Raw genomic sequence first — 26,214 nt, 5'->3', positions numbered from 1 at the left:
AACAAGGTGAAAAATATATCAAGGTATTGACCATTTGGTGTTGGTGACATGCACCGTGTATGCCAAGAAATATAGTGTACAGAGCCATGTGACCATAAAGTGGATGTTAATTTACTATGTTCTTGACCAACTTGACTTTCTTCACTCAAAAATGATCTATTGTCGATCTCTTGACCAACGTATATGTAAATAGTGACACAAATCAAACAGGATCGTCCCATGGGGCACAGAGGAAGGGGCAGGACTTCACTTCTCCATTCAACATAATAATAATAATAATAATAATAATAATAATAATTTATTTGTAAAGCGCTTTCAATCAAAGTGCTGTACAGATATAAAATCAATCACAATAAAACATAAAAGCTAAAAACATTAACAGTAAAAGCACATCAAGACTTATAACACAGAGTAAACAAGTGGGTCTTGAGCTTTGCTTTAAAACATCCACAGAGCATGCCTGCCTTATGTCCAGAGGAAGACTGTTCCAAAGTGTTGGCGCATGGAAAGAAAAGGCTCGCTCACCGACATAAAATCAAAATGTTCACTTCTTCAAATGCATGTACAAAGTTTTGTGCATTTTCAAGCATTTTTTCTTCTCAAAAATGCAACTCAATTGGCAATAAAGAATCATCCTTAAGGGTTTCAAGTGGGCCTTCACATTTCAGGCTCTAATAACTGACATTTGGGATATGAAAAGGGAAGACTTCCACAGTATCATGTAAGTAGTTTTCTGATGAGATACGCCTGCAAACTCAGTTTTATTCTATGTAGAGTTACATATTTGAGGTGGTGCTGCTTGTTGAAAGTCAAGTGTGTTTTATGTTGGTGGAGCATCACTTTCTGGCTGTGTTTGTTTGTTGTTCTATGTTTGTGTGTCCAAATGACAGTGTACTTTTAGATGCTTGGCAGGTGCGTTTTAGCATAACAGAGGTAGTAACAATAGTGGCAGAAGCAGTGGCATAGAAAGACTGAGTTTGACAATTTCAGCACCATGGACAGAGACAGAATGTTTCAGCACCTCAGAGAGAAAAAAAGACTGGATTTTAACCCATAAACACCCAGTCATACTTCTGTGGCAGTTCCAAAATACATTTTTTCCACTATATTTAACTTTTCTTAAGTGATTTATCATCATTTATTATAATATTATCTTCTGTATTTTACATTTTTTGTATGAAAATCAGATATTTTCCTATATTTAATTCACTGATCATGTAGATGTTTATGAAAGCTCAGATTAAAGTTGAGGGTTATTACATCAAAACACAGAAAAGTGAATTTTTCAGTAAAATATGTCATTAACTGATCATAACCCAAGTGTCTCCACCCACTGTTATTGATCAAACTCCATGGGTTTTACTGGTGAATCAATATTTAACCCTTTCATGCATAGTGGCCACTACAGTGGACAGCTTTTCTCCAGCTGTTCTCTTGTATATTCATGGGTTTTGTTGTTTTAGTTGCATATTACCCAACACAGTGGATGCTTGTGCATCATCCCATACACTGCAATTCATACCATTACTGTGACTTTGCTGTAAACCTGATCTGCAGTGATATGTTTGAGTGTAAATCAATTGCTAATTGTTATTAGACTGTAATTAATGTAATTTAATTTTTTGCACAACATCTCCATGAAGTGAGTAATAACTAGTATTAGAGTATGATAAAAGGTGAGATAACAGATTAGCTACATCAAAAATGGTTTTATTTCATAGTTTTCACACAGTATATCACTTCCTGATATTGCGTTTTAAATTTGTTTCTTTGCTTCAAAAATTAAATATATGGGGTCCAGATAGGTGGACATTTTTGTAAGTCCATGAAAAATAGGTTCATTTAAAAAAATTCAATTGCATTGTTTTTTTCATGCCTAAAGAGGAATAAAAACACTCAGGACAAAATCTTGAATAAGGTTCTCATAACTCATGAAAGGGTTAATATGACAGTGTTCACTATGGAGCCTCTGAACGTCCAAATGGGTCATATCTGATGACCATGAAAAGATAAACTGCATTTTACACCAATTATTTATATATTTTGATAGGATTAGTGGATCAACAGGTTATTAAACATTTTAGATAAATATTGGGTCTTTATGGATAAGGTCTGAACCAAAGTGGAAAAAGACCGAAAGCAATCATTTCCAAAGAAATACGTATATACATTATTTTAAATACAGAATCTGTCATATCAGAAGGAAATAATGCAAAACTTCAAAAGCAAAAAGACTGATTTTATCCTTTCAGTGTATGTAAAAACAGATGGATGTTCATGTGTTGGTTGTTTCTTATTAAAGTGCGTCCCTCTCAAAGTGTAATTCTTTCAGGCTAACCTTTTGACCCCGTGTAGGTCAATCTTTTATAACCTGTATTCACAGATTCGGCAGCTATTCAAATGTGTTCTCAGAGGACATTCCACTCTACAAAGGCTGAGCTCTGTCACCCATTATGTTTGTAATTTTCAAAGACAGAATCGCGAGCTGCAGCCAAAGAGAGGACGGAGTACAGATTGATGACCTCGCCGATGCAAAAACCAAACAGCCCTCAGGGTGATGCTGCATCTCCTGTTAGATTTACAGTTACTGAAGTTTAGTTTGCTTTGAGTAGTATCTGCTCAGTTTTATTTCTTTCTGCGTTTCCTAATACTTCTGCAACTGCCTAGTTATCTACAGATAGCAAAAGGGTTCTATCCAACAAAAATCTCATGGTTTCAGGGTAAAAGCAACAGATAACATAAAATGTAACAGTTAAATCGGTTAAAATGCCAGAAAACTGCAGGTTCATTCAGCGGTTACCTGTAAAAGGTGGTTTGAAGTGGGCCGTACATCCAGGGTTGCAGCTCCATACTGGGATATTCAGTGAACGGTGGGACTATGAGTGAGAATATCAGAGACAAGCAGACGAAAACAGCAGGCAACACCACCTAGAAGGATGAAGACAACAAAATGTCAACATATGTATTCATTTATTTAGACGTTATTGTTAACACAGACGTTATTTCATATAAATACAACACAGATGGCATGCATAGGAGTTTCTAGCCAAGACTAATTTGTATCCCCTGTCCCTGGTCAGGTCATTACTGTCAAAACAAAGTTCAAGAGCAGAGTTAAAACAGTACAAAACAAGTGGTGCCAGGCACAACAAACCCCACCCCTCACACATATTGTAGGATATTTTGGCATTGATCCGCTGATGTCCTTATGTCTATGCGTGTGCTGATGTCACCATATCAATTACAATTATATACAGGGTGGGGAAGCAAAATTTACAATATTTTGAGGCAGGGATTGAAAGACAGTGTATGACCAATTAGTTGATTGAAAGTCATGAGAATTTATTTGCCACAAGAAAATTGACATAATAGAAAATGTTTTTATTCTATGTGTCCTCCTTCTTTCTCAATAACTGCCTTCACACGCTTCCTGAAACTTGCGCAAGTGTTCCTCAAATATTCGGGTGACGACTTCTCCCATTCTTCTTTAATAGTATCTTCCAGACTTTCTCGTAGTAGTTTTGCTCATAGTCATTCTCTTCTTTCCATTATAAACAGTCTTTATGGACACTCCAACTGTTTTTGAAATCTCCTTTGGTGTGACGAGTGCATTCAGCAAATCACACACTCTTTGACGTTTGCTTTCCTGATTACTCATATGGGCAAAAGTTTCTGAAAAGGTATGGATAATAGTGTTAGGTATGATTATGACATCAATATAAGTTTGGTTTCAAAACAATTGACGTAGTGCCTGCTGAGAAAAAAACAACTAAATGTTCATTGTAAATTTTGCTTCCCCACCCTGTATATTTGCCAAGTTTGAAGTAAACTGAAACAAAATGGATGTTTTTATACACATTTGAAGTTTTGCACATTATAAGTAAATAGGAGAAAAAAAAAAGATTTTAAAAATTAATCAAAAATGTGAACTTTCTGGACTACAAACTCACTATCATGGAGAGATTTTTGTTGGAAATGTCTGGCCCGTTTCTTTATTACACCTGCACAAAAATCTCATTTTTCTGGAGTTCATTTTTCCTGCTGGAGGGAATGCGGTTCACTCGAGGCAGATCAAGCACATGTATTCTGGTCCTGTCCTGGTATCGTTGGCTTTTGGGGAGAGATGATTAAGTTGTTGTATTCAGTTTTTGGGGTTCATTGTGATATGTCATTGGCTACTTTGTTTTTTAGCATTCCGCCAGAGGAATTATGTGAAAGTGACATATATCTATTTAGAATACTACTTGCTGCAGGCAAAAAAGCCATCACCAAATATTGGCTTAAAAAGGACCCTCCCTCAATTTCCTTGGTGATAAAAATTGTCAACCAAATCCATTTAATGGAAATGATGACATACAATCTCTGCCTACAACAGCACAAGGGTGTAAAGTACTGGAAAAAATGGGACTTTTTCATTCAATCTGTGGACAGTAAACAGTATGTAAATGTCTGAATTTACCTGTGACCATTTCTGTTTGTTTTGTGCCTTATATTAAAACAAAAAATAAAGTACAAAAAAAAAAAAGGTGAACCTTGACCTACTTTTCCCAAAATGTAACCACGTCTACTCTGGGTCCCTGGCAATCTATAAACCCAATTTGGTAGAATTCAACCAATAGTTTTGCTGCTACAGATATGTGAAATGTCGCCAATTATAAGTAAATGGTGGGAAAAAAGATTTTAAAAATTCATAAAAAATTTAAACTTTTGTTACCTACTTTTCCCAAAATGTAGTGAGATCTATTCTGGGTCACTGGCACTCTATAAACCCAATTTGGTATGAACTCAACCAATAGTTTTGCTGCACGAGCATGTGAAATTCCGCCCATTAAAAGTACATGGAATTTTTTTTTTTTTTTAAATTCATAAAAAATTTGAAATTTAACCTACTTTTCCCGAAATGTAATCAGATCTATTCTGGGCTCACTGGCAATCTATGAACCCAATTTGGTATGAATTCAATTAATAGTTTTGCTACTAGAGTGTTAACAAACAAATAAACCGAACCAAAAACAATACCCCTTGCCTCACCTTTGGGGGGTGGGGTAAATATTACAAACACACAACAAAATATAGACAAAAACATCAAGTAGTAACACAAGACAGATAAGGATAGGAGACTAGTCAATGTTTAAGTCAATGTTCCGTAATTACATTAAAGGTTTGTGAAAATTGAAGCGAAAACAAAGCAAATCTGTGAAATAGTTTAATAGCAAATGATCAGATACGGCCCCTAGGAATTTTGTGTCAAAAACTCACATGGGAACAGTATAGTAATTACTGTAAATATTCAGTACAAATTACAACTCTGATCCAAGCCTGTATAAATCTGTTAGTATACAAGATCATAACACATAAAAAAGTAACTGCTGACATGTTAAACTGAGGTGAAAAGCCTTTAAAATAGCTATACATTAAATAAGCCAGACGTGTTATTTCTTTGCTACTGTTTGCTGACCCAGTGTGGTGACTGAATTCACATTTTATAGTTAATAAAAAAAACAAAACAAAAAAAAAACGACTGTATTGAACAAATTAACTGCTTTAAGCCATAACACTGTCTATTATGGCTAATATTGTAATAAAAATCATCCAGCTGCTCAGACTCTTATTTAATCATGGTGCTTTTGTACAATATACAGAAAGAGCCGTAGGAAGAAGCTGTAATAATATTGGAATAATAAATGTAATGTATAATATGCCACAACATGATTGTGAGTGATACTATTACTGCGCAGTCCTTCTGTTTGAAAGGAAAACAGACGGTATTGTTCAGAACGGAACTCAGCCTCCAAAAGATTTCCGCGTTTATGTGTCCAAGCATGACAACACAAGATCTGACGCCAGATCAGTTTCATCATCCCCCTCCCTGAGCCACGTTACTGTCATTACGTTCTCCGAAATGACTGATGCAATCAACAATAACGTACGTGCATTAATATGCTCACCACGACTTGTTTGGGCTTCTCCGCATGCTTTATGAGTTTGATTAAACACTTCCAGCACCGCCGCCATCATCAGGCTACTCAAAATAATTAGTTTCCTGCTATTATCTCGTCTTTTGTGTAATTTTTTTTCTTTTTTTTTTTTTTTAATACCAGGCACTCTGCATCTCCTCGTCCTTCTCGCCCCCATCCAACTGTTCTACTCGCCGTCATGTAATTCCCTTTTCATTTCATTGTTAGAGCTGACAAAAAGGTCAGTGGGAAAAATGCAAGATATCTTTAATGTTTAATCACTTGTAGGTCGGGCTATGGTAGGGGGAGGTTTGCGTACACTTGATTAATTGCAGGCCATGCAATTTGCCAGAACAATCCAAGAAGCTGCGATTGAAAAAGAAAAAAATTTACCGAGTTGGAGTTGTGGCCACAGAAATGGGCTTGGAAGAAAGATAAAGAGCAGAAATAAGACTGAAAAGCTTAACAACAAAAAAAAGAGAGAAATTTTTTTTTGTCCACTTTGTCTCTTTCTCTCACAGTAATTGCAGGTGACAGCTGGTACTTCTTTCATTGAGAGAGATCTGCAAAAAACACGAGGAGAAGTCATTACGCTCACAAAGCCGAAGCGCTCCCATGAACAATGCATGAGTTTATTGCGTTCACAAGTTCAGTGGGGATTAAAAGAAGAAAAAAAAAAAGAAAGGGATTATATGCAAAATGGGTATAAACACCAAAACACAATTAAGATGTGTTTTATTTTCTCCAAAGTCAAATGGCTCATTAGATTGAGTTTGTTTCCTCAACAAACATTTATGTCTATCCAGTTTCATTTGTGAATAATAGTAATATTCCACACCTTGGGTTTAAGAGGATATCAGGCTGAATTACACTGGTTCATTTACTCATTTACGTTTTGTTTTATTTTTTTTCACAGCTTTCTAAACAGAACAAATACAGAGAAAAAATACTGTCACCTCTACTGAGGGAATGATAAACAGATCTGTTACCAAATTAAAATTAAAAAGAAAATGGAAAAAAAACACCAGACCATAATTTATATGGTATCTGCACATTTTTAAGTATAAATCTAATGATTTTTTTTGTTCAATTTAAGATTTAAGATTCTTTATTGCCAGTATACAGTACATGCACCACACACTGAAATTTAACCTCTGCTTTTAACCCCTCACTAGAACATGCAGGAACACACCACACACTGCAGACTAGGAGCAGAGGGCTTGCCGTATCAGGTACCCGGGGAGCAAAAGGGGGGCTAAGTGCCTTGCTCAAGAGCATATCGGCCAACAACTTTTTCTGCCAGTCAGTGGAATTGAGCCAGCAACCCTTCAGTCACAAACTGACTCTCCAGCCCTCTAGGCCACGGCTGCCCCCATTTAAGGGGTACTATGTAGTACTGATATACCATACTTGCACCAGCAGGGGGCGGTCATGTACCAGAACACACTTTGAACTAACAAAACCACCAATGATTCAACACTATGAGCCTGATTTACTAAGATGGCAAATAATGGGTGCAAATTTGATGGCTCGCACAAAAAAACACATTTGCTATTTATTGATTTGCGTGAAATATTTGCATCTACTCCTCCCAATAATTTTGCGCATTCTGGCAGAAACACTAAATGGGTTGTGCAAGCTATTTTGCCCATTTGAGAGACGCAACCCTCAGAATGTCCTGTTAGTAGATAAGCTTCAGTGTGTTTTTGTGAGCAGTTAAGTATATACAGTACCGGTCAAAAGTTTTAGAACACCCCAATTTCTCCAGTTTTGTATTCAAATTCAAGCAGTTCACGTCCAATGAACAGCCTGAAATGGTACAAAGGTAAGCGGTGAACTGCCAGAGGTAAAAAAAAAAAAAAAAAAAAAAAAAGAAAAAAAGGTAAGGTTAAACGAAACTGAAACATAATGTACATTTCAGAATTATACAAAAAGGCCTTTTTCAGCGAACAAGAAATGGGTTAACAACTTAAAGCAGTTCTGCAGCAATGGAGATTAAGCCTCGAAAGTTGGTGCTTCCAATTCCTACAGGTGTCCCAACGTTTGTGAATTCCTTCCAACCCCCTCTGTCTGCAGAAAAGTAGTGTTGGAACACACTTTGGTACCATACCGTTGGGAGCATTATTTGAACAGTATTGTACTGCAGAATAATAATAATAATGGATTAGATTTATATTGCACTTTTCTATGAACGCATACTCAAAGCGCGCACAGTGGATCCATTATTCATTCACTCTCACTTTCTCCCTCTGGTGGTGGTAAACTACATCTGTAGCCACAGCTGCCCTGAGGCAGACTGACAGAAGCGTGGCTGCCAATTCGCACCTACGGCCCCTCCAACCACCACCAAACATTCATACACATTCATACACCAGTGTGAGTAGCAGCGCTGGAGGCAAGGAAGGTGAAGTGTCTTGCCCAAGGACACAACAGCGGGCTTCGAACCACCAACCCTTTGGTTATTGGACAACCCACTCTACCATCTGAGCCATGGCCGCCCCTGCAGAAAGTAGTGTGTTACTATAAAAATGGCGAAGAAAAGGCAATTAACGATAGAAGAGAGACAGACCATCATAACACTTAAAAATGTAGGTCTGTCCTACAGAGAAATTGCCAAGAAAGTCCATGTGTCAGTAAGTCCAGTTTCCTTCACCATCCAAAGGCACTCAGAAACTGGGGAAATGCTGACAGGAAGAGGTCTGGCAGAGCCAAAGCCACAACAGAATCAGAAGACAAGTTTAGGACAGTCAACAGCTTTAGTGATAGGAGACTCAGAGGACAACAGCTTCAAGCACAGTGAAGATAGTGGTCATAGTAAACAAGTCTCAGTTTCAGCTGTGAAGAGAAGACTTCCAGTTGCAGGTTTGATCAGTCCGTAACACCTTCTTCCAGTCTTCAGTAGTCCACTGGCAGTGTTTCATGGCCCAGCCAAGCCTCTTTTTCTTATTCTGAAGTCTCAGCAATGGCTTTCTTGCTGCAACTCCACCCAACAAACTTGCAACTCCACCGTAGCCAAGATAATAACATCACATGCTAACTCTAAACCCTCATAAGCCTCATAATCAAAGTCAATCATGTAGAAGAAACACTGACATTTACAATCTAACTCCATTCTTTTCATGTACAGCTGTGTCCAGTGAAAAAATAACAAGTGTTTCTATTTTTGTTTCTATCATTTTGTCGCTGTCCTCAATTCTAATAGTTGTTTCTTACTGGTTCTCCTCCCATCTGGACACTTTCTGATACTTCTGTCAAAGGCCCTGTGGTGTTAGTTTTCCAGAGTGACTCACTACTCCCTCTAGTGGTCACACAAATCCAATGACCTGTCAGTGGAAGTAAATTCAGTTCATATCTCTACAATCCCATATTCTAGTCTAAGTCATTTATTAATATCTGAAAGTAGAAAAAGTACATATAGTCCCTTTAATGCCTCTAAACGAATACTACTGCTGCAAAAGACAGAGAAAAACTACAGTATATGAACATTTATTGAGGACAGTGTGGATGTCCTCATTTAAAGTGGAATCAAACCTAAGTAAAGTGCTGATGACTGGTAGCCTGGCCCGAAGCCTTTTCCAGAGTGGATGTATCGCAGCAGGCAAATCATTTCTACTGCATACACAGTATTGAAAATTACGTTTTGGATTCGCCGGCCAAGGGGACTGTACCGGAATAAAAAACACCAACCAAGCATATTTTTGACGGTCATAAATGTATGCATATGGAGTATGACTTTAGTACTTAATTATTAACAAATTCTGCAGTAAAACAACTTGAAAATCATTACAGCTACTCGGGGACCTGTTGTACATGAATATAGTGGAGTCTGGAGATCTGACTCCCATCGGTTCTCTGCTTTTCAATACTTCACAACAAAGTATTTAACTCACTGATCACCCATATGTGGCAATTATATATCACTTTAATATACTACATCAACATTTTAGAACCTAAACACAACCAAAAAATAAGCTTTTATAGAAACAAACGATAGTGCCTTATCATTTAAGTATTAAGAACTATTATTTGTTGTCATTCAGGTATAGATTTCACAGTTTCTAAGGTGTGCCTGAATGCACCATGATGCCCCCAACTCTTTATTTTTATTAAACTCTGTCAGAAGGAAGCACTAAGTGACAACAAAATGTGAATACGACTATTTTGGTATGAATATGTAGTTGGAAATGGAGCTGACAGCCTTCCGAGATGTGTTAAATTCCATATTTAGGGCTATCATGCTAATGGAAATATTACATTGTGATTGATTTCTATATAAATACTTGTAGTTCATGATGTGTCATTATCTGCTCATTTTATACTACATGCTGTATATTATAATGGTAGCTCTATTATAGTAAAAGCCCTATATGTGATTTTTACACCTGCTAATGAGCTGTTCACCGGAGTTTGGAGATTTTTGCAGTGTAAACATTTGACACTGATGGGTTCTGGTAATATTTTGGCTGCTTTTGAGTACTTTGATTTTGCTATTGTACCGTATAACATAAGTATTTACCATATTAATGACCGTTACGACAGTACAACACAACAGTGTAATCCTGTCCTGTATGGGTCTCATCTGTACTGTCTGATATTTTGCAATTTCACTCTGTTGTAAATATGTATATAGTCTGTATAGTTATTAACCCTTCGGAATCCAGATGCACCTTTTAGGCACACTTTGCACTTTGTTTTAAAAAACTTCATATTATTTTTCACAATTTAAATAAAGTTAGAATTCAAAAGTTGTTCATTTTTGCATGATCTTTAAAATTCTGGCCACCAACTAAAATTTGCACATTATAAACAAAAGAAAATTACCAGACTAGCATCTGTCTGCCAAGTGTGCCTAAAATGCACTATTTCTTCCATTTGATATGTATGATTAGGGTTGACCTTGATTTACAAAAATAAAATCAAATTAGAGCAGAAAAATAAATCAATATATAATATTTAATAGTTTGATTTATAGGTGTGCATTCTACACACACTTGGTGACAGATGCTAGTATTTTTTAATATTTGACCTAGCGCCAAAAATAATAATGCAAATTAACCAATATTGGAGTTAATCATTGACATATGGCAGGCTGCAGAAATCAAATATGTGATCCACTTTTTATGTAGTATATTGAAAAAAAATTATTTTTTAATGTTTTTTTTCATCCAAAAAAAAATGGTTTGTTTACAACACAAACACGGCATTTAAAGGGTTAAAGAATGTGACAATTATTGGGTATTTGGTATTTTTATTTACGGCTCAAGTTGATGAAATAGAAAAAAAAGTGTAAAAGAATTAAAAACAAACCGTATGAAAATTTTTTCAACATTATTCTACAAGTGTGCCAAAAAGGCACACTTGGTGCTTAGTAAGGGCCTTGCTGGACAGGATACTGGAGGATTAATATTATAATTATTTTATATTGTTTTTTGCACTATATTTAAGCATGCACATTTTCTTCTTGCACTTTATTATGTTGCTGCCTTGACCAGTGAATTTCCCTTTTGTGGGATCAATAAAATCTAATCTAGTCTAATTTAATCTAATCTAATCTAATATGATGTGACAAATATTTCTCACTTTAACTGACTATACAAACATATCAGAACCTAAACACACAAAAGATGTCATAAAATCTGCCAATATGGAAAAAAAATTACATCTAATTATTAAAAATGCTGAATGAGACTGGTTTATGCAATTAAACAAAGCATTTGAGTTTGTGGCCATTCAGGTATAGATTTTATAGTTTATATGGTGCACCTGAATGAACCATGAAGTCCAGGGCTCTGTCTGTGTATTACACTCTTGACAGCAGGTGTTTTAGACTACTTTCAAGTAAACATTTCAGTGTAAATGCAGCTGATAGCCTTCTGAGATTTACTCGCCAAATCAAAATGCGACACTTCACTTTCAATATTTAGGGCTACCATGCTAATGAAAATATTAGTTTGTGATTTATTACCATATAATGACTGTAGTTCATTGTATCTTTTTCTGCTAATTATAAATATGTTTAACAGTTTATTTTTACATCTGATAATGAAGAACAAACATTTACTGGGAATGAACACTTGAACAAATAAAATCACATTTCTGTTTCACCTTAAGTCACTGTAAACAAAAAAACTGCCCCAGTTTTAGGTGTATTTGGCATAAAATACTTAAATTAGTAAACTATAAAACTAAATTGTTGATAATGACACTTTGTAAAAGAGTCAAAGGTCACACGGTGGAAAATTATGTGGAAATATTGATGGCTTTATGAAGCTAAATGGATTATCATGATTATATTAAATAATCCCTATCAGCAGTAATTCTGATACGGTGATGATGTAATATTTGAGACAGGCCCACTGTACTTGTACACACACAAAACACTGTAAAATACAACACAAAATAGGGACAAAATATAAATGCTAACGATTGGGTTGAATCCTTCCCCTCAGACAATTCCTGACATTTTTATAGAGTTTTAACCCTTAATCAGGCAAGTGACTATTTTTGGTAACCTCTACAAACATTACAGTGACAGCAGAGGACAGTGAGTCAACAATAAATTTCAAATATGTATTGTATGTCTTATGTCTTATGATTAAATGTTTTCTTTGTCTATTTTTCTTCTTTTTTGACATTTATATTCGAAATAAATACATCAGTCAATCAAAATCAATCAATCAAACAACCTCAGGTTCCAATGTGGTCTACAGGGTCTGTAAGGTCCACCTCTGCGTAAACAGTGAGTGTACCTGCTTTGTTAGGTACCATGAAGTAATGGTACTAATGTATGGAATGACGTTCAAAGGGAGAATGTGGATGTGGACAGGGGTCTGGATCAGCACTTGTTGTAATGTTGTAAAACTGATGCTCTAATGTTCTAAAATACATGATCTGTTCACCTTACATGTGTTCTTGGACTTTTTTTTTTTTTAACCATATAGGGGTAAGGAACCAAATATGGTAACTTCATTAACCTTGATTTTCTACATAGCAATAACATTTTTTGAGTATTTCTATGAGTGCCCTATAAAGGGTTAAGATCCAAAACCAAATTTTTAAGATGATTTCAGACACTGGGATGGTATTTGTATAAGAACTTGACCAAAAATCTGCTGCTCGGATCAGGTCGGCCTGCGATTCGAACCCTGCTATGTTACCAATAAGTGCTTTCCCCTCGGTCTGACACTGCCAAGAGTCGCCTGTCTCCAACTTTCATTCCCATAAATCACTCCTTTTGTGCTTCATGCCATAATCTCTTTTATATTCCCCTAACCACTTGTATTCAAGGAGATTACCCCACCACACAATCATATCTGCTGACAATGGAAGCTGTTGACATGATGGGAAGGGAAAAAAAAAAAAACCTTTAGCCAAAATGAATAAAGGGGGAGAGGTAGGAGTTGCGCCCTTGCAGACAATGTGCAACCTTGTACATGCACGTTCACACACGCTGATCCTTCTATCGCCACTAAAGAGGGACGTCTGAGATTGACAATGACTAATGGGGATTGGTACTGCAGCAAATTACAAGAAGAACCCGTACACCTTAGCAGAGGTGAAACATTGTTCTGCCTCTCTCGTACACTCGCAGGGCAGTTCACAGGAGTGGGTGAGCTGCACTTCTCAACTGTTTCCACGGCGATGAACACTCCGGCATCGTGGCAGCTGTCAAAACCGATGCTGTTTCGTGACATTTACATACACACCACCAGTCGAGATGGGTGTGGATCCACCGGCGTTGACATGATTTAATTCTGAGTACTTTTTAGAACTTGAGGGAGAAAAAAAAAACAAAAACACAACAACCTCAGCAATTGCTAACTCGAAAAATTAGTTCTGACTAGTTCAAATTATGTCTATTTATTGGTTTTGACTTCTGAAAATTGTGTTTATAAGAAAGAGAATAATACAGACGTACACTTAATAGGCTAATAGCAGTCTGTCATCTCTGTAATTGTTATGCGATCACATTTAATACCTGGATAATGAAAACACATGATTAGCACGCGGTAAAGTGAAGGAAAAACAAATCACGGGTGTCATTTTGCTTTTCCGGTGCCGATCACACGGATCAGGTGACGCTGACGCCAAACTCCAAACACGTTTCAACAACACACTACGCACATATACACAACTGCTCAGCTAGCGTTATAGGCATCCCATCATTACTACATTTATCATTTACTATTTCTCTCAAACTAGAGCAGTGTTTTTCAACCTTGGGGTCACCTGCAATTCAAATGGGGTCTCCTGAAATTTCTAGTAATTGATAAAAATAAAAACTTACTTATAAAAAATATATGGTGAATTAAGAGAGACAATCCCAATACATTAAAGACATGACAAACTCTGAAACTGAAGCACTGTGGTTCTGTTTATCTGTCAAATGTTCATTGTGGTCGGTTTCAGATGCTGCAGCTCTTTCATAATTCATAGTTTGAGTTCTTGTTTGTTCAGTATTAATTGTCAGCCTTGTAAATCCAAGCTGGACTGACTGTACATATCCTGACCAAGGAAAATAACATTCTCACTTTGTGCAGTAATCTACACCTGGCTTTTCTGCCTCTGTCCATAATAATATACATTATATAGGCTAAATGTCATCTAAAATTAATGTTTATTTGCAACATAGTATAGCAAACTATTACATGATCAAAAATAAATTAATTTTAGCAAAAAAAGGCACTATTTAAATGTCTGGGGTTGCCAGAAATTTAAGTTAAAATGGGGTCACAAGCCAAAAAAGGTTGGGAACCACTGAACTAGAGAGAAAGATCTGATTCACAGCCGCATAAAACCCCTCCCTACCCATTTCATTTTTAGTCCTTTGAGCATCCTTCAGGATAAAGCATCCCATCCAAAGGGAGTAAAGATATGACTATTTATGATTAGAGCTCGCATTATTCTGGCACTGCTCCACACATTTGTCAAACTTTTATGCCACTTTCTTCTTCAACTTCAATTTTTCAACTATCGAGTCCATCAAGATGGATGACCTGACGTTTTCCCACTAGGTTTAGAATTAGCTTACTCTATCATATGTGTCATTAACTGATTTTAAAGCCAACATGTATTTCATACAATACTACCTTGATCCTCCCATGGAACCTCCTTGTACAACCCTTCAATTCATCAATATGACAGACTGAGGCCATTACCTGGGCAATGAGTCCCTTGCGGCTCCTTCGGGCGTGGTGGAAGCGCTTGATAAAAAGCGCCAAGAACTGCCTCCTGATCAGCCTCCACCCGGTGATGACCGTCGATCCCCTCCCACTCACGCTGGTGTTCTTCTTTAGGTCTGGAGTGGACATGACGATGCAGTGTTATTTATCATTAATGCATATGTAAAACACCGGAAAATGCAACTTGGAAGAGCTAATGAGCTGATCAAATTCAACTCAGGTGTTAAAGTTGTCAGCTGAGGTACCACTCCTATTTTTTTTAACAACATCAATGTGGAAATGGTGTAAATCTGAAAACAACCCACTCTTTGAAAAGTGTGATAAACAAGCTTTCTGTATCCGGGATGAAAAAAGAAAGCATACATTAAAGCTTACGGCAGTCATTATGATAATAAAGCCGGTATTTTCATTAAAAGATGAGTGGAGAGACAGGTGAGATGATTCTGACCCAATTGGCCCTTCACTGTATTTCTGCAAACTCGCTTTTATAACAAGGATGGATGATGGGATTGTCTCTGGAAGGCAGCTTCACATCAATAGAATATTTTCATCTTTTGATCAGTTATTTTGTTTAAAAGTCACATCTTCAAACACTTACAAATCCCACTTTGTACATGTATAATCAGTGTATCTGCAGGTTGGATGAAGGCAAGTTTATGATATTTTAAGACATTCTTCAAGGCGTTTTTAGTCAAATTTTAGACCCTACATTCACATAAATATCGGTCTAACAGGCCTCATAGTTGTTGTGTTGAACAAGTTGGGGGGTTTTTTTTGTTTGTTTTTTTATGTTTTAGACAAATTATTTTATTTATACTTAACAGTGACTCCTAGTTAGAGTGACATTAACCTTTTTAGCAGTTTAAAACAGTTTTAACCATGTTTCAATTCAGTTAACGTTCCATTTCCATCTCTCCATGACTAATGTTTCTGCTACTGATGTGCAAGCAGCTGAAGCTCATACCTGAACCCTTCCACACACCAATGACAGTTGGAGTCATTATATACCGACGTGCACACAAAATACACTAAAGCCCACTAAAATATACCAAACATATGCTAAAATGCACTCAAATACACAAAATATACATTAAAATACAAACAAAATTGACACTAAAATACATAAAAATTACACTAAATACACAATCAGGATACCTGAAGGTTTGATGAAGCTGAATTTAAGACATGTTTTTGGTCCAATTTCAGCTGTTCCATTCACATAAATAACAGTCCAACAGGCCTCATAGTTATTGTGCTGAACCAGTTTTAACCATGTTTCAATCCAGTTAATGTTCCATTTCCATTTGTCCATGACTAATGTTTCTGCTACTGATGTTCAAGCTGCTAAAGTTCAAACCTGAACCCCTCCACCCATCGATGACAGTTGAAGTTATTATACACCAACATGCACAAAAATACACTAAAAACCACAAAAAAATGCACTGAAATATACCAAACATATGCTAAAATACACTCAAATACACAAAATATACATTAAAATACAAAAAAATTGACACTAAAATACATAAAAATTACACTAAATACACAATCAGGATACCTGCAGGTTTGATGAATCTGAATTTAAGAAATTTTTTCAAGGTATTTTTGGTCCAATTTCAGCTGTTCCATTCACATAAATAACTGTCCAACAGGCCTCATAGTTATTGTGCTGAACCAGTTTTAACCATGTTTCAATCCAGTTAATGTTCCATTTCCATTTGTCCATGACTAATGTTTCTGCTACTGATGTTCAAGCTGCTGAAGTTCAAACCTAAACCCCTCCACCCATCGATGATAGTTGGAGTTATTATACACCAGCATGCACAAAAATACACTAAAAACCACAAAAAAAAATGCACTGAAATATACCAAAAATCTGCAAAAATACACTAAAATGTGTGTCATTCATGGTGGAAACAAAGATCCTCTCTGGTAAAGATGGACGTTCCGAACAACAGAATATATTTGTAGTCAGAAGGAGGAACGCGGCTACTGTTAAACATAATCAAAGAGGATATGAACAGGTCTTTGGATATGAAAAAATATCAATAAATTGACCTTTTCAAGACGGTGTTGGAAGTAATGAAAACAGGAGGGTATGTTCATACAGTGGAACATCTGCCACTATTTAACTATCTGTAATCATGTATGTACGGCTGTATGTAAACAGGGATGTTAGCGGAATATTGATTTTCATTAGCAATGGAGAGAGTTTACTGTGAAGTTAGTGTTTTTTGGAATAGAAGGGGAAAAATCAGAGTATGTACAATTGAAAATTATCTCAATTTGGTGAATTTTCTATTAAAAGACATAAACACAGTCCCTGCAGAGTATGTTTAAAAAAAAAAAAGGCTGTATATAGGCATAGATATATTTTATTTAACAAATTATACAAAAATCCTTAGTGTTCCTCTTAGTGTTCCTACGCTCAGATCTTAATCAGCTCACTAGTTATGTCAACAACTGTCATTTCCAAGGGTGAGTCGGTGCTTATTTCAGAGCTTTTTTTTTTTTTTTTTAATAATGTGACTCTTCAAAGGCTGTGCAAAACCTCGACAACCGTGGGTTCCTCTAATGAGCTGTGGAAGACCCACAGTGTATGGGAAGAAACACTTCTGCATGTCCCATAATGGTGTATTTCTTTAAATCTTTGTGTAGTTTATGGTATAAAAAGTAATAGTACATTTATATTGTGGTAATATTGTAATTTTTTTCCATATTCTGCAGAGGTTTTGTTTATATGTTTAAGACATGAAACATAAAATTATGTTACTTTTCCCCAAAGATGCCTAAATATTTCCATAGAACCGTACATTGATTCAAACTGTGCCACCTCAGACCATCTAATCTAACACATCCACCGCTAAGTTGACCTGTTTCTCCTCCTATCTCTCTTTACTAATCACCGACTATTTTGCTGTAATTGCTGATTTTCTTACATTGTTAGCGATGTCTGCGAGTCTGACATCCTGGAAGAATCAACACTTCCCCTTCTCACATCTAATGGATCTATCACATCCGGAAAACTGGCTTTAGTGTACAGATTCCTAAAATTCACATCATACTGACACCTTTTAGCCGAGTTCTTTTTTTCTATCATCTTATAATTTTTTTTTTTTTTTTTTTTTTTACATTTTATTTCATTTTATTACCCCAACCCCCAAGACAAGGGGTATAGTTTTTGGTATGGTTTGTTTGTTTGTTAACACTCTAGCAGCAACACTACCAGTTAAATTAATACCACATTTGGACTATAGATTGCCAGTGACCCAGACTAGATGTCATTACATTTTGAGAACATTAGGTCAAAGTTTCAATTTTTTATGAATTTTTAAAATATTTTTTTTTCCCCATTTACTTATAATGGGGGCGAAAATCCACCTGTCTGTAGCAGCAAAACTATTGGTTGAATTCATACCAGACTGACTTTTATAGATTGCCAGTGACCCAGAATAAATCTCATTACATTTTGGGAACAGTAGGTCAAAGTTAAATTTTTTATGAATGTTTAAAATCTTCCCATCTATATTATAAAAGCCCAGTAGCCTCTGTGTGCGTGTGTGTGTCCAAGGATTCACGCAAAATCCAGAAAGAGCCAACTACTGCAGTTTGGCATACTTATATATTTTCAGCCAATGGAGACCGTAGTGAAAACAATAAGCAGATAGGACCAATATTTTGGGAGATATGAATAATTTTGGAATACAACAGCCTTACAATCATGTTGCTATAGCCAGACACTTTGGCGGTGACTGCTGGACAGATAACAGACAACATGTACGAATACACAACAGCATAAAAACTACCATATATAAAACCTATGGATCTCCAGCGGTCAACGCACTAGTTTACTTTTAATAGGTGAAATATGTGCAAGGGGCGGGGTTTGTTGCAAGGTTCTAATAGTTTTGGATTTTTCATTACAGTTTAGTTTTACTTAGTTTTGACTTTTTTTTCTCCAATTCATTTAGTTTTAATTCATTTGTTTTTATTAGTTCTCATTATTTTCTAAATGCTTAGTTTTAGTTTTTTCATATCTTTTCTCTTCTTCACCGTCGAATTCAAATAAATCCCAGACAGGACTCTGCTGCTTTCTCCCAACTTTAGTCTCCATGTTTCCAGGTAGTGGGGACCAGAAGACGACTGGAAACCACAAGTGACGAGAAGTGACGGACCATTAAAGATCATATGGTGCCGGGAGCTAAAATTACTTGAGGGAAATAAATCGATTTTATATCAATCCGACACTGGCAAAGACGAAAACAAAGGGAATTTTATCCATAATTTTTATTTGTTTTAGTTAGTTTTATAAACACACAATACAGTTTCAGTTAGTTATTGTTTTTTCTTTTAATTATAGTTTTTATTTATTTCAGTTAACGAAAATGTTTTTACAATTCTAGTTTTCGTTAACGATAATAACCTTGGTTTGTTGTGCCTGGCACTACTTGTTTGATTTGAATTTGTTTGAAATTATTATTTCTTGTTAATTTTGTGATTTCGTTTTACACTTTATTTTACTCTGTTAAAAGCACACACCATGTTTTGTCCAATCTGTCAGATATGACATATTTGTATTTACTCTTTCACTAGCGTTTTCCTCTTTATTCTTTCACCGTATTGTCTGAACATCACTACTACCTCTGTCTTTACTTCCTGTCACAGGGGGTTTCCTTTATATACAGAGTGTATTGTTGTGGTTATGTTCAAAACACAAATAAATCATTCATATGGAAACAGAACAGCCTCCTGCAGCCAAATAAACTCAGAATAAACATATTATGTGATCATTTAATAAAAATATGATACCTACCTTCGACTTTACTGGTAAACTTCTCTTTTAATTCTAAATTAGAAACAGAGAAATCAGTAAAATGTCAACAATACACTTTAATAAAAACGTTCACGATTGTGCAAATGAGCTCCCTGCAGTGAAATGGTAAATTTATTAGGACTTGCCACTCTTTCCGTTGACTTGCTCTGTTTTCATGTGGACGCTGGCGATGCTGTTCCGCCTGAATTCGCGGGAGTTTCTTTTGCAGTCTCTCACCGGCGTCTCCTTTGCTGCTGTGGGAATTACAAATAAGATATGTTGTTTTGGCCTGACCCAATTTAGGGTTATAAATAACAATAAGAATAGCTACCTGCCCTGCATGATGCCATATTATTCCCTGTAAAAGCACAAACCCAGGTGTTAAAAGGATCGGAAGAATAAGAAGTGAAAAGTGAAGTTATTTAGAATTGGAAAAAAATAAAAATTTAAAAAATTAAAAAAAAAAAAAAGATATATGGGAGCATATGATTCATCCACCGGGATCAATCACTGAGAAACAGGAAGTGGTTGGATATGAGCTTGAACAATGTATCTGAAGACAAACAAAACTGAATAATACCAACATTTAAACTTTTTTTTTTTTCTGAAATATCTATGACCTGAGTGTCTCTTAAGGGTAAAGGATGTTTATTTGAGTCGACATCAGCTTTTGCAGAGCAGCAGCTATTCTTCCACATAGACTTCAACACAAGGGCTGGGCGATAAGGTAACAACAAAAATGTTTCATGATGAAAATTCACATACAGTATGTGTAAATACTGATAATTATCACAATGAATATTAAATCACTACGTCTTCCAAGTTTAAAGGCTGAAAAAAAGACAAAAAAAGACACAGACAAGACCAGGTATAAGGTATAATGTGCAAAACAAACAATTCAGGAGATATAATGAGTTACCGACATAAAAAATGTAACAAGATATAAATGATGTAAAAGAGACAAGATGATAAAACAACTAGAGACGTAACAAGATGAAAATAACAAAAGATATAAAATGTAAAACTATCTACACTACATGGACAAAAGTATTGGGACACACTGAATTCAGGTGTTTCTTTTCTTACAGGGGTCTGGGATACAAAACAAAGACAAATGCCACAATATAGTTTTATATTCTATAGTATTTATTTATTATATAGTATTTATATTATATTACTTATATTAATATTCATGTTTTTATTAAATATTTGGTTATTATTCCTTAATGGCATGTTAACCCTTTCATGTATGAATTATGAGATCCTTAATCAAGTTTTTTTTTTTCCTAAGTGTTTTTATTCCTCTTTAGGCATGAAAAAAAAACATGCCTGAAGAAATTTTTCTTATGAATCTATTTTTCATGCAGTTGCAAAAATGTCTGCTCGGCTGGACACCACACGTTTAATTTTCAAAGCAAGGAAACATGTATTTACTGATATATTGTGCAAAAACTATGAAATAAAATCATTTTTAATGCTTATTTTAGGTAAGTCATTTATCAGACAGGGGTAGTTGTTTGTTTACTCTCTTTACTAGTTTGTCTGATAAATGAATTACCTACAATTAGGGATGTAACGATTATCAGTATAACGATAAACTGCGGTTAAATTCCTGACGGTTAGTATTACCGTTTAAATTCTAATTATCATGATAACCGTGTTTGATTACTGCATTTTGAAAGAGAAAGAGAGAGAGAGAGACGATCTATCTATGAAAAAGAAAAACAACGCAAACTTGATATGGAAAATGGTCAAACAATGGGCATATGGAACCATCTTTAGTGCACATTTGTATGTTAGATGTTGACATGTTAATATTTGAATGTTTCTGCCAACAGAAAGTACATTATACATTATACCTATTTTTTTTTTTTTTTTTTTTTTCCAAAATACAACTTGGTTAAATTATTTCAGTGTATGTATAAGTACTTTCTGAACATTTTGAGCACATTTCAACAATATCGCGACAATAATGATAACTGTGATATGAAATTTTCATATCATTACATCCCTATCTACAATAATTATATGTGGAAGACAGTATGAACCTTTACCAGACATTTCTTTTTAATGCTGCTGCTCTGATGTTTTCTCACATTTTAACACTCTAATACCAGTCATTACTCAATTCATGGAGATAATATGCAAAAAACAAAACAAAACAAAAAAAACTAAATTTTTACAAAAACTGTTAATTACAGACTAATAACAACAACTGACTTACACTTAAACATGTTACTCTAGATCAGGTTTATCAAGAACAGCAAAGTTACAGTAATTGTATGAATCGCAGTGTATGGGATGATGCACAAATGTCCGCTGTGTTGGCTGATATGGAACTAAAACAACAAAATCCATGAATATATAAGAGAACAGCTGGAGAGTAGCTGTCCACTGTAATGACCACTATGCATGAAAGGGTTAAAGTAGTTGCTTAGACCTACAATTTGAGCTATTATGGTTGCTGCTAAATTCATTTTTAAAAACAGATATGGAATAGTAAGTATTGCTGTACAGTGCTTTCTCACTGCATCACTCGCTTGACCACACCCTAATGGGTTAAGTGACTTTTCTCCATTGTTGTCCATATTCTACCACATACTGTATTACACTGTGAAGACTTTGTCACTCACTTTGTATTTCTGCGTCCACTCCAGTGTCTTCTGCCACTTTCAGAAATATCTGTGAAACGAACAAATTATGCATGAGCAGCACATCTTGAGCATAAACTTCATTAGAAAATCATTATATAACCACGCACACGAGCCAAATAAATGCAAACCGGGGATACTTCGACGAAAGCTGCTGCATGTTTATGGCTTAATTACACTGGTTATGTTTAATTTCTTCCTGCAATAAACATGATTTCAGCTTAAAAAAAATCCAATTCAGATGCTAACCTTTACTTGAGCATCTGCCAACTGGCCGCTCCAAAAGATATGCCCTTCCTGACTTTATTTATTAATTTAGGCCATATGTCAAAACAAATAAAATCATCGCTGACCTTGGTTTTTTTTTTTTTTTTTTAGGCTTTACTGTTTGTATGTTTATCCCTCTTTAAACATCTGCCCACTAAATGTCTCTTAACACTTCTGAGAGGAGTACAGTATTTATTTTCCGTACTGATGTGGTGTAATGGGGTTAGCTGTGTTAGTATGACTTAAAAGACATCAAGGAACACTCATATTTATGATTCCCAAGAAAAAAAATGCGTAGTTACAGTGCCCAAATGCAGTGTATTATTCGTCTAAGTTGCATGAAGCATCCTGCCGTTGTTGTTTATTGGTGAAAATCTCAGCGTTTCAATTAAAATGTAGTCAGACTTCAAAAGAAAACATGGAAGGATGAAATAGCCTTGTCGTGTCTGAATTTTAGAAATTCAAAAGGAATTATTCACATTGCCTGCAGGCTACGAGTGTCTGATTCATGTCTGAGTTACATGAAAAGCATTAGCCAACAGTCGCTCAGTTTTATGATTCATGAGTAGCCTGCGTGGCAAACATACCGTGTGACTCATTTGTAAAGGACAAAATAAGAGAGTGCACTGTATAATCACATACATTCTACTACCAAATCTCCTATGACTAATACTTCTAATAATAAAAACAGCTGCATCTTAAGTTTATATGAGCTTAAAGATTAATGAAAGCGTAACATAATAGCCTTGAAGTCATATAACTGCGAGAACTGACATAAAAAAAAAAAGAAAATGGCATGATGATAAAAATAATTATATTAATGACTGAAAAATATATGTGTGTGAGTTGCGGACAGTCTATATCCATGTTTAACCGGTTAAACCCTCGGCTATTTGTTTCCAGTCTGAATCATTTCAATGTAACACAAAGAAATGGATTAACTGCTAGCAGACGCTTCATTCATTTAAAGGAATGATATTTTGCTTTTTAAATGGAATTATGCATTTTAAAACATTTCTCTGTGATCTACATAAACTGTAAATGCTATGTTTGGGTCTGAATTCTTCATTAATTCAACTCCACAGGTCCATCTTCAATCCTATTTCTGAGTAATGACACCAGAAAGGTCGTTTTGAGCGCTGGCCCTTTAAATGCATATGACCCCACCTCCTCCAAGCTGTTGACTGTGCTGCTCTGTCCCATTCAACCAACAATTGAACATTTTAGGTAATCGGCTCAAAGTTTGGACATATTTTCAGTTTTTACTACTAGTTTTAGCTACTGCTGACAAACAATTATGTCGTACTCGGAGAAATGTTCGTCTTGACCTTTTGTGTGCAAATGTTGTGACGTACCTAGTTACAGTATATACATAACAAATTAAGAAGGAATTAAAACAGCTTGCAGAAATCCACTCGATTTTTGCCAGAATGAATATAAAGATAGCTTTGCAGCACCTAGAGGGTTCAAATTCAAACTCTATGAACTATTAGGGTTCAAATACAAAAATAAATGTAACAAAGACTAATAAAAGTGGGTTTAGCAGAATATGACCCCTTTAAACCAAGTTATAATCACAAAACGGCAAAAGTAAGACAAAATTCCATGAATGGAAGAAATGATTCACAAACTGCGACAACAAGAAGCACAAATGGACAAAAAATGGAATAAATGGACTGATTACAGATGGTGGAAGGACTGAATAATATGAATGTAGTGTCATACAGTTTGTTTTTTTGTTGTTTTTGGTGACTGTGTTTATAAAAGTTGAATAAAAACTTAAGTGAACAAACAAAAAAAAAAGAAGGGAAAATTCCAATCATCTCATAATGCAACTTTTTTTTTAAATTTTTTTTGCTGTTCAATGAGTTTTAGTGGGAAAGAAACAAACTTTGTACTGTTGGATGTGCTTAGTGTTAGCATAGCCTTGCAAAGTTTGTCTCATTGGTCTGTTGTTTTATTAAATTATTCATGACATAAACTGGTCTCAGACTCTTTGCTTGTTTTAAATATTTGCTCATTTAAGTGGTTGTTGTTTGGATTGTGCTCTATTTACCAACAATTGGTTTTGTTGAGCTGATTTTCTTCTGCTCAGGTGAATGTACAGTAGGGGGTGTCAAACTCATAACAGTTCAGGGGCCACATTCAGCCCAATATGATGTCAAATGGGCCAGACTAGTTAAAAAATAACAGTTGAATAAAGAAAAACTGCATTAGGAAAATGTTTACATCTACAAAGTTTCCTTAAAAATGTGAATAACATGAACTTGAAATTTCATAAGAAAGATAAGTGCAATTTTAACAATATTTTGCCTTAGTTTATCATTTACGCATGTGCATTCCAACGAACAGATCACAGTGGATCTACAAATACACAAAACACTTAATAACAGGCAGAATATTGTAAAAATTGCACAGATTTAAAATTTGTTCAAGTTATTGTTATGACCCAGGGTCATAATTTGTCTATTTATATGTATGTGTTTTCTATTTAGTGTGTGTGTTCTCCCCTGACCTGTAGGTGTGCTCTGCCCCTTTTGTGTCTGGTTTGTGTTGCAGGTTGCTGATTGGTGGAGCATGATTGCCCGGCCCTTTAAAAATGGCCCTGGAGCTTCCGTCCTCGCTCTCTCTTGCCTTCTGCCAGCTTCCAACCCGCGTCCGTGTGTGTGACCGTCAGTCTTCGTGTGATAATTCGATTGTACATTTATGGTTGTGAATACTTTTGTTAAATTGAACCTTTTTCTGGTAGGGGAGGTCAGCTCTTTTGTTTCTCAACGTTTTCTCCTGTTTTTGGTTAGGAAGTTCAGGTTAGTGTTCTGTATTTTATTTCTCGCATTTATTTTGAGTAGGTAAGTTAGTTTAAACTTGACAGAAGATATTTTGTTTGTTGTTTTAGCCGCTCCCTCCCCTTACCCTTCCTTAGTTGTTTAGAAAAAAATAATTGTAATAAACATAGTAAACTTTAGTTTTCGACTGATGTGTGTGCTTGGGAGCTGGGAGGGGACAAAGTTGAGCATATTATGTTCGCCCTGGTGAACCCCTAGACCGGGGCGTAACATTATTTACATTTTGTGTGAAAGGATAGTTTGTAAATATAAACATTTTTATGGAATTCAAATTTTGACACTGACACAAAAAAGGAAAATTTTGAGTTGTCATTATCTATAGGCTATTTTGATAATATTTTACTGGTCTGACCCACTTTAGATCATATTGGTCTGTATGTGGAATATGAATAAAAAGGTTTTGACATCCTTGATTTGATTGGTAATATCTCCACTGTAATTTTCGCATTTTAAAAATTCATCCCATGACCTGAATTGGACCCTTTGGTGGGTTGGTTT

General features: G+C 35.5%; 1 protein-coding gene across 1 annotated transcript in view; it reads right to left on the bottom strand.

Moving 5' to 3' along the window:
- The window catches only part of LOC115438332 (phospholipid-transporting ATPase ABCA1), a 419,337-nt gene that overhangs the window by 171,047 nt on the left and 222,076 nt on the right, over positions 1-26,214 (bottom strand). Inside the window, exons 26-30 of the mRNA XM_030161907.1 lie at positions 22,586-22,634; positions 20,099-20,206; positions 19,953-19,985; positions 15,116-15,255; positions 2,801-2,928 (exon numbers count right to left, since the gene is read on the bottom strand). Of these exons, the coding sequence (XP_030017767.1) occupies positions 2,801-2,928; positions 15,116-15,255; positions 19,953-19,985; positions 20,099-20,206; positions 22,586-22,634 (458 nt within the window). The remainder of the gene's footprint in view (positions 1-2,800; positions 2,929-15,115; positions 15,256-19,952; positions 19,986-20,098; positions 20,207-22,585; positions 22,635-26,214) is intronic.

This window comes from Sphaeramia orbicularis, chromosome 18 (genome assembly GCF_902148855.1).
Source record: "Sphaeramia orbicularis chromosome 18, fSphaOr1.1, whole genome shotgun sequence".
NCBI lineage: Eukaryota > Metazoa > Chordata > Actinopteri > Kurtiformes > Apogonidae > Sphaeramia > Sphaeramia orbicularis.
The sequence above is the reverse complement of the archived record's forward strand: the minus strand, read 5'-3'. Positions and strand labels throughout refer to the sequence as shown.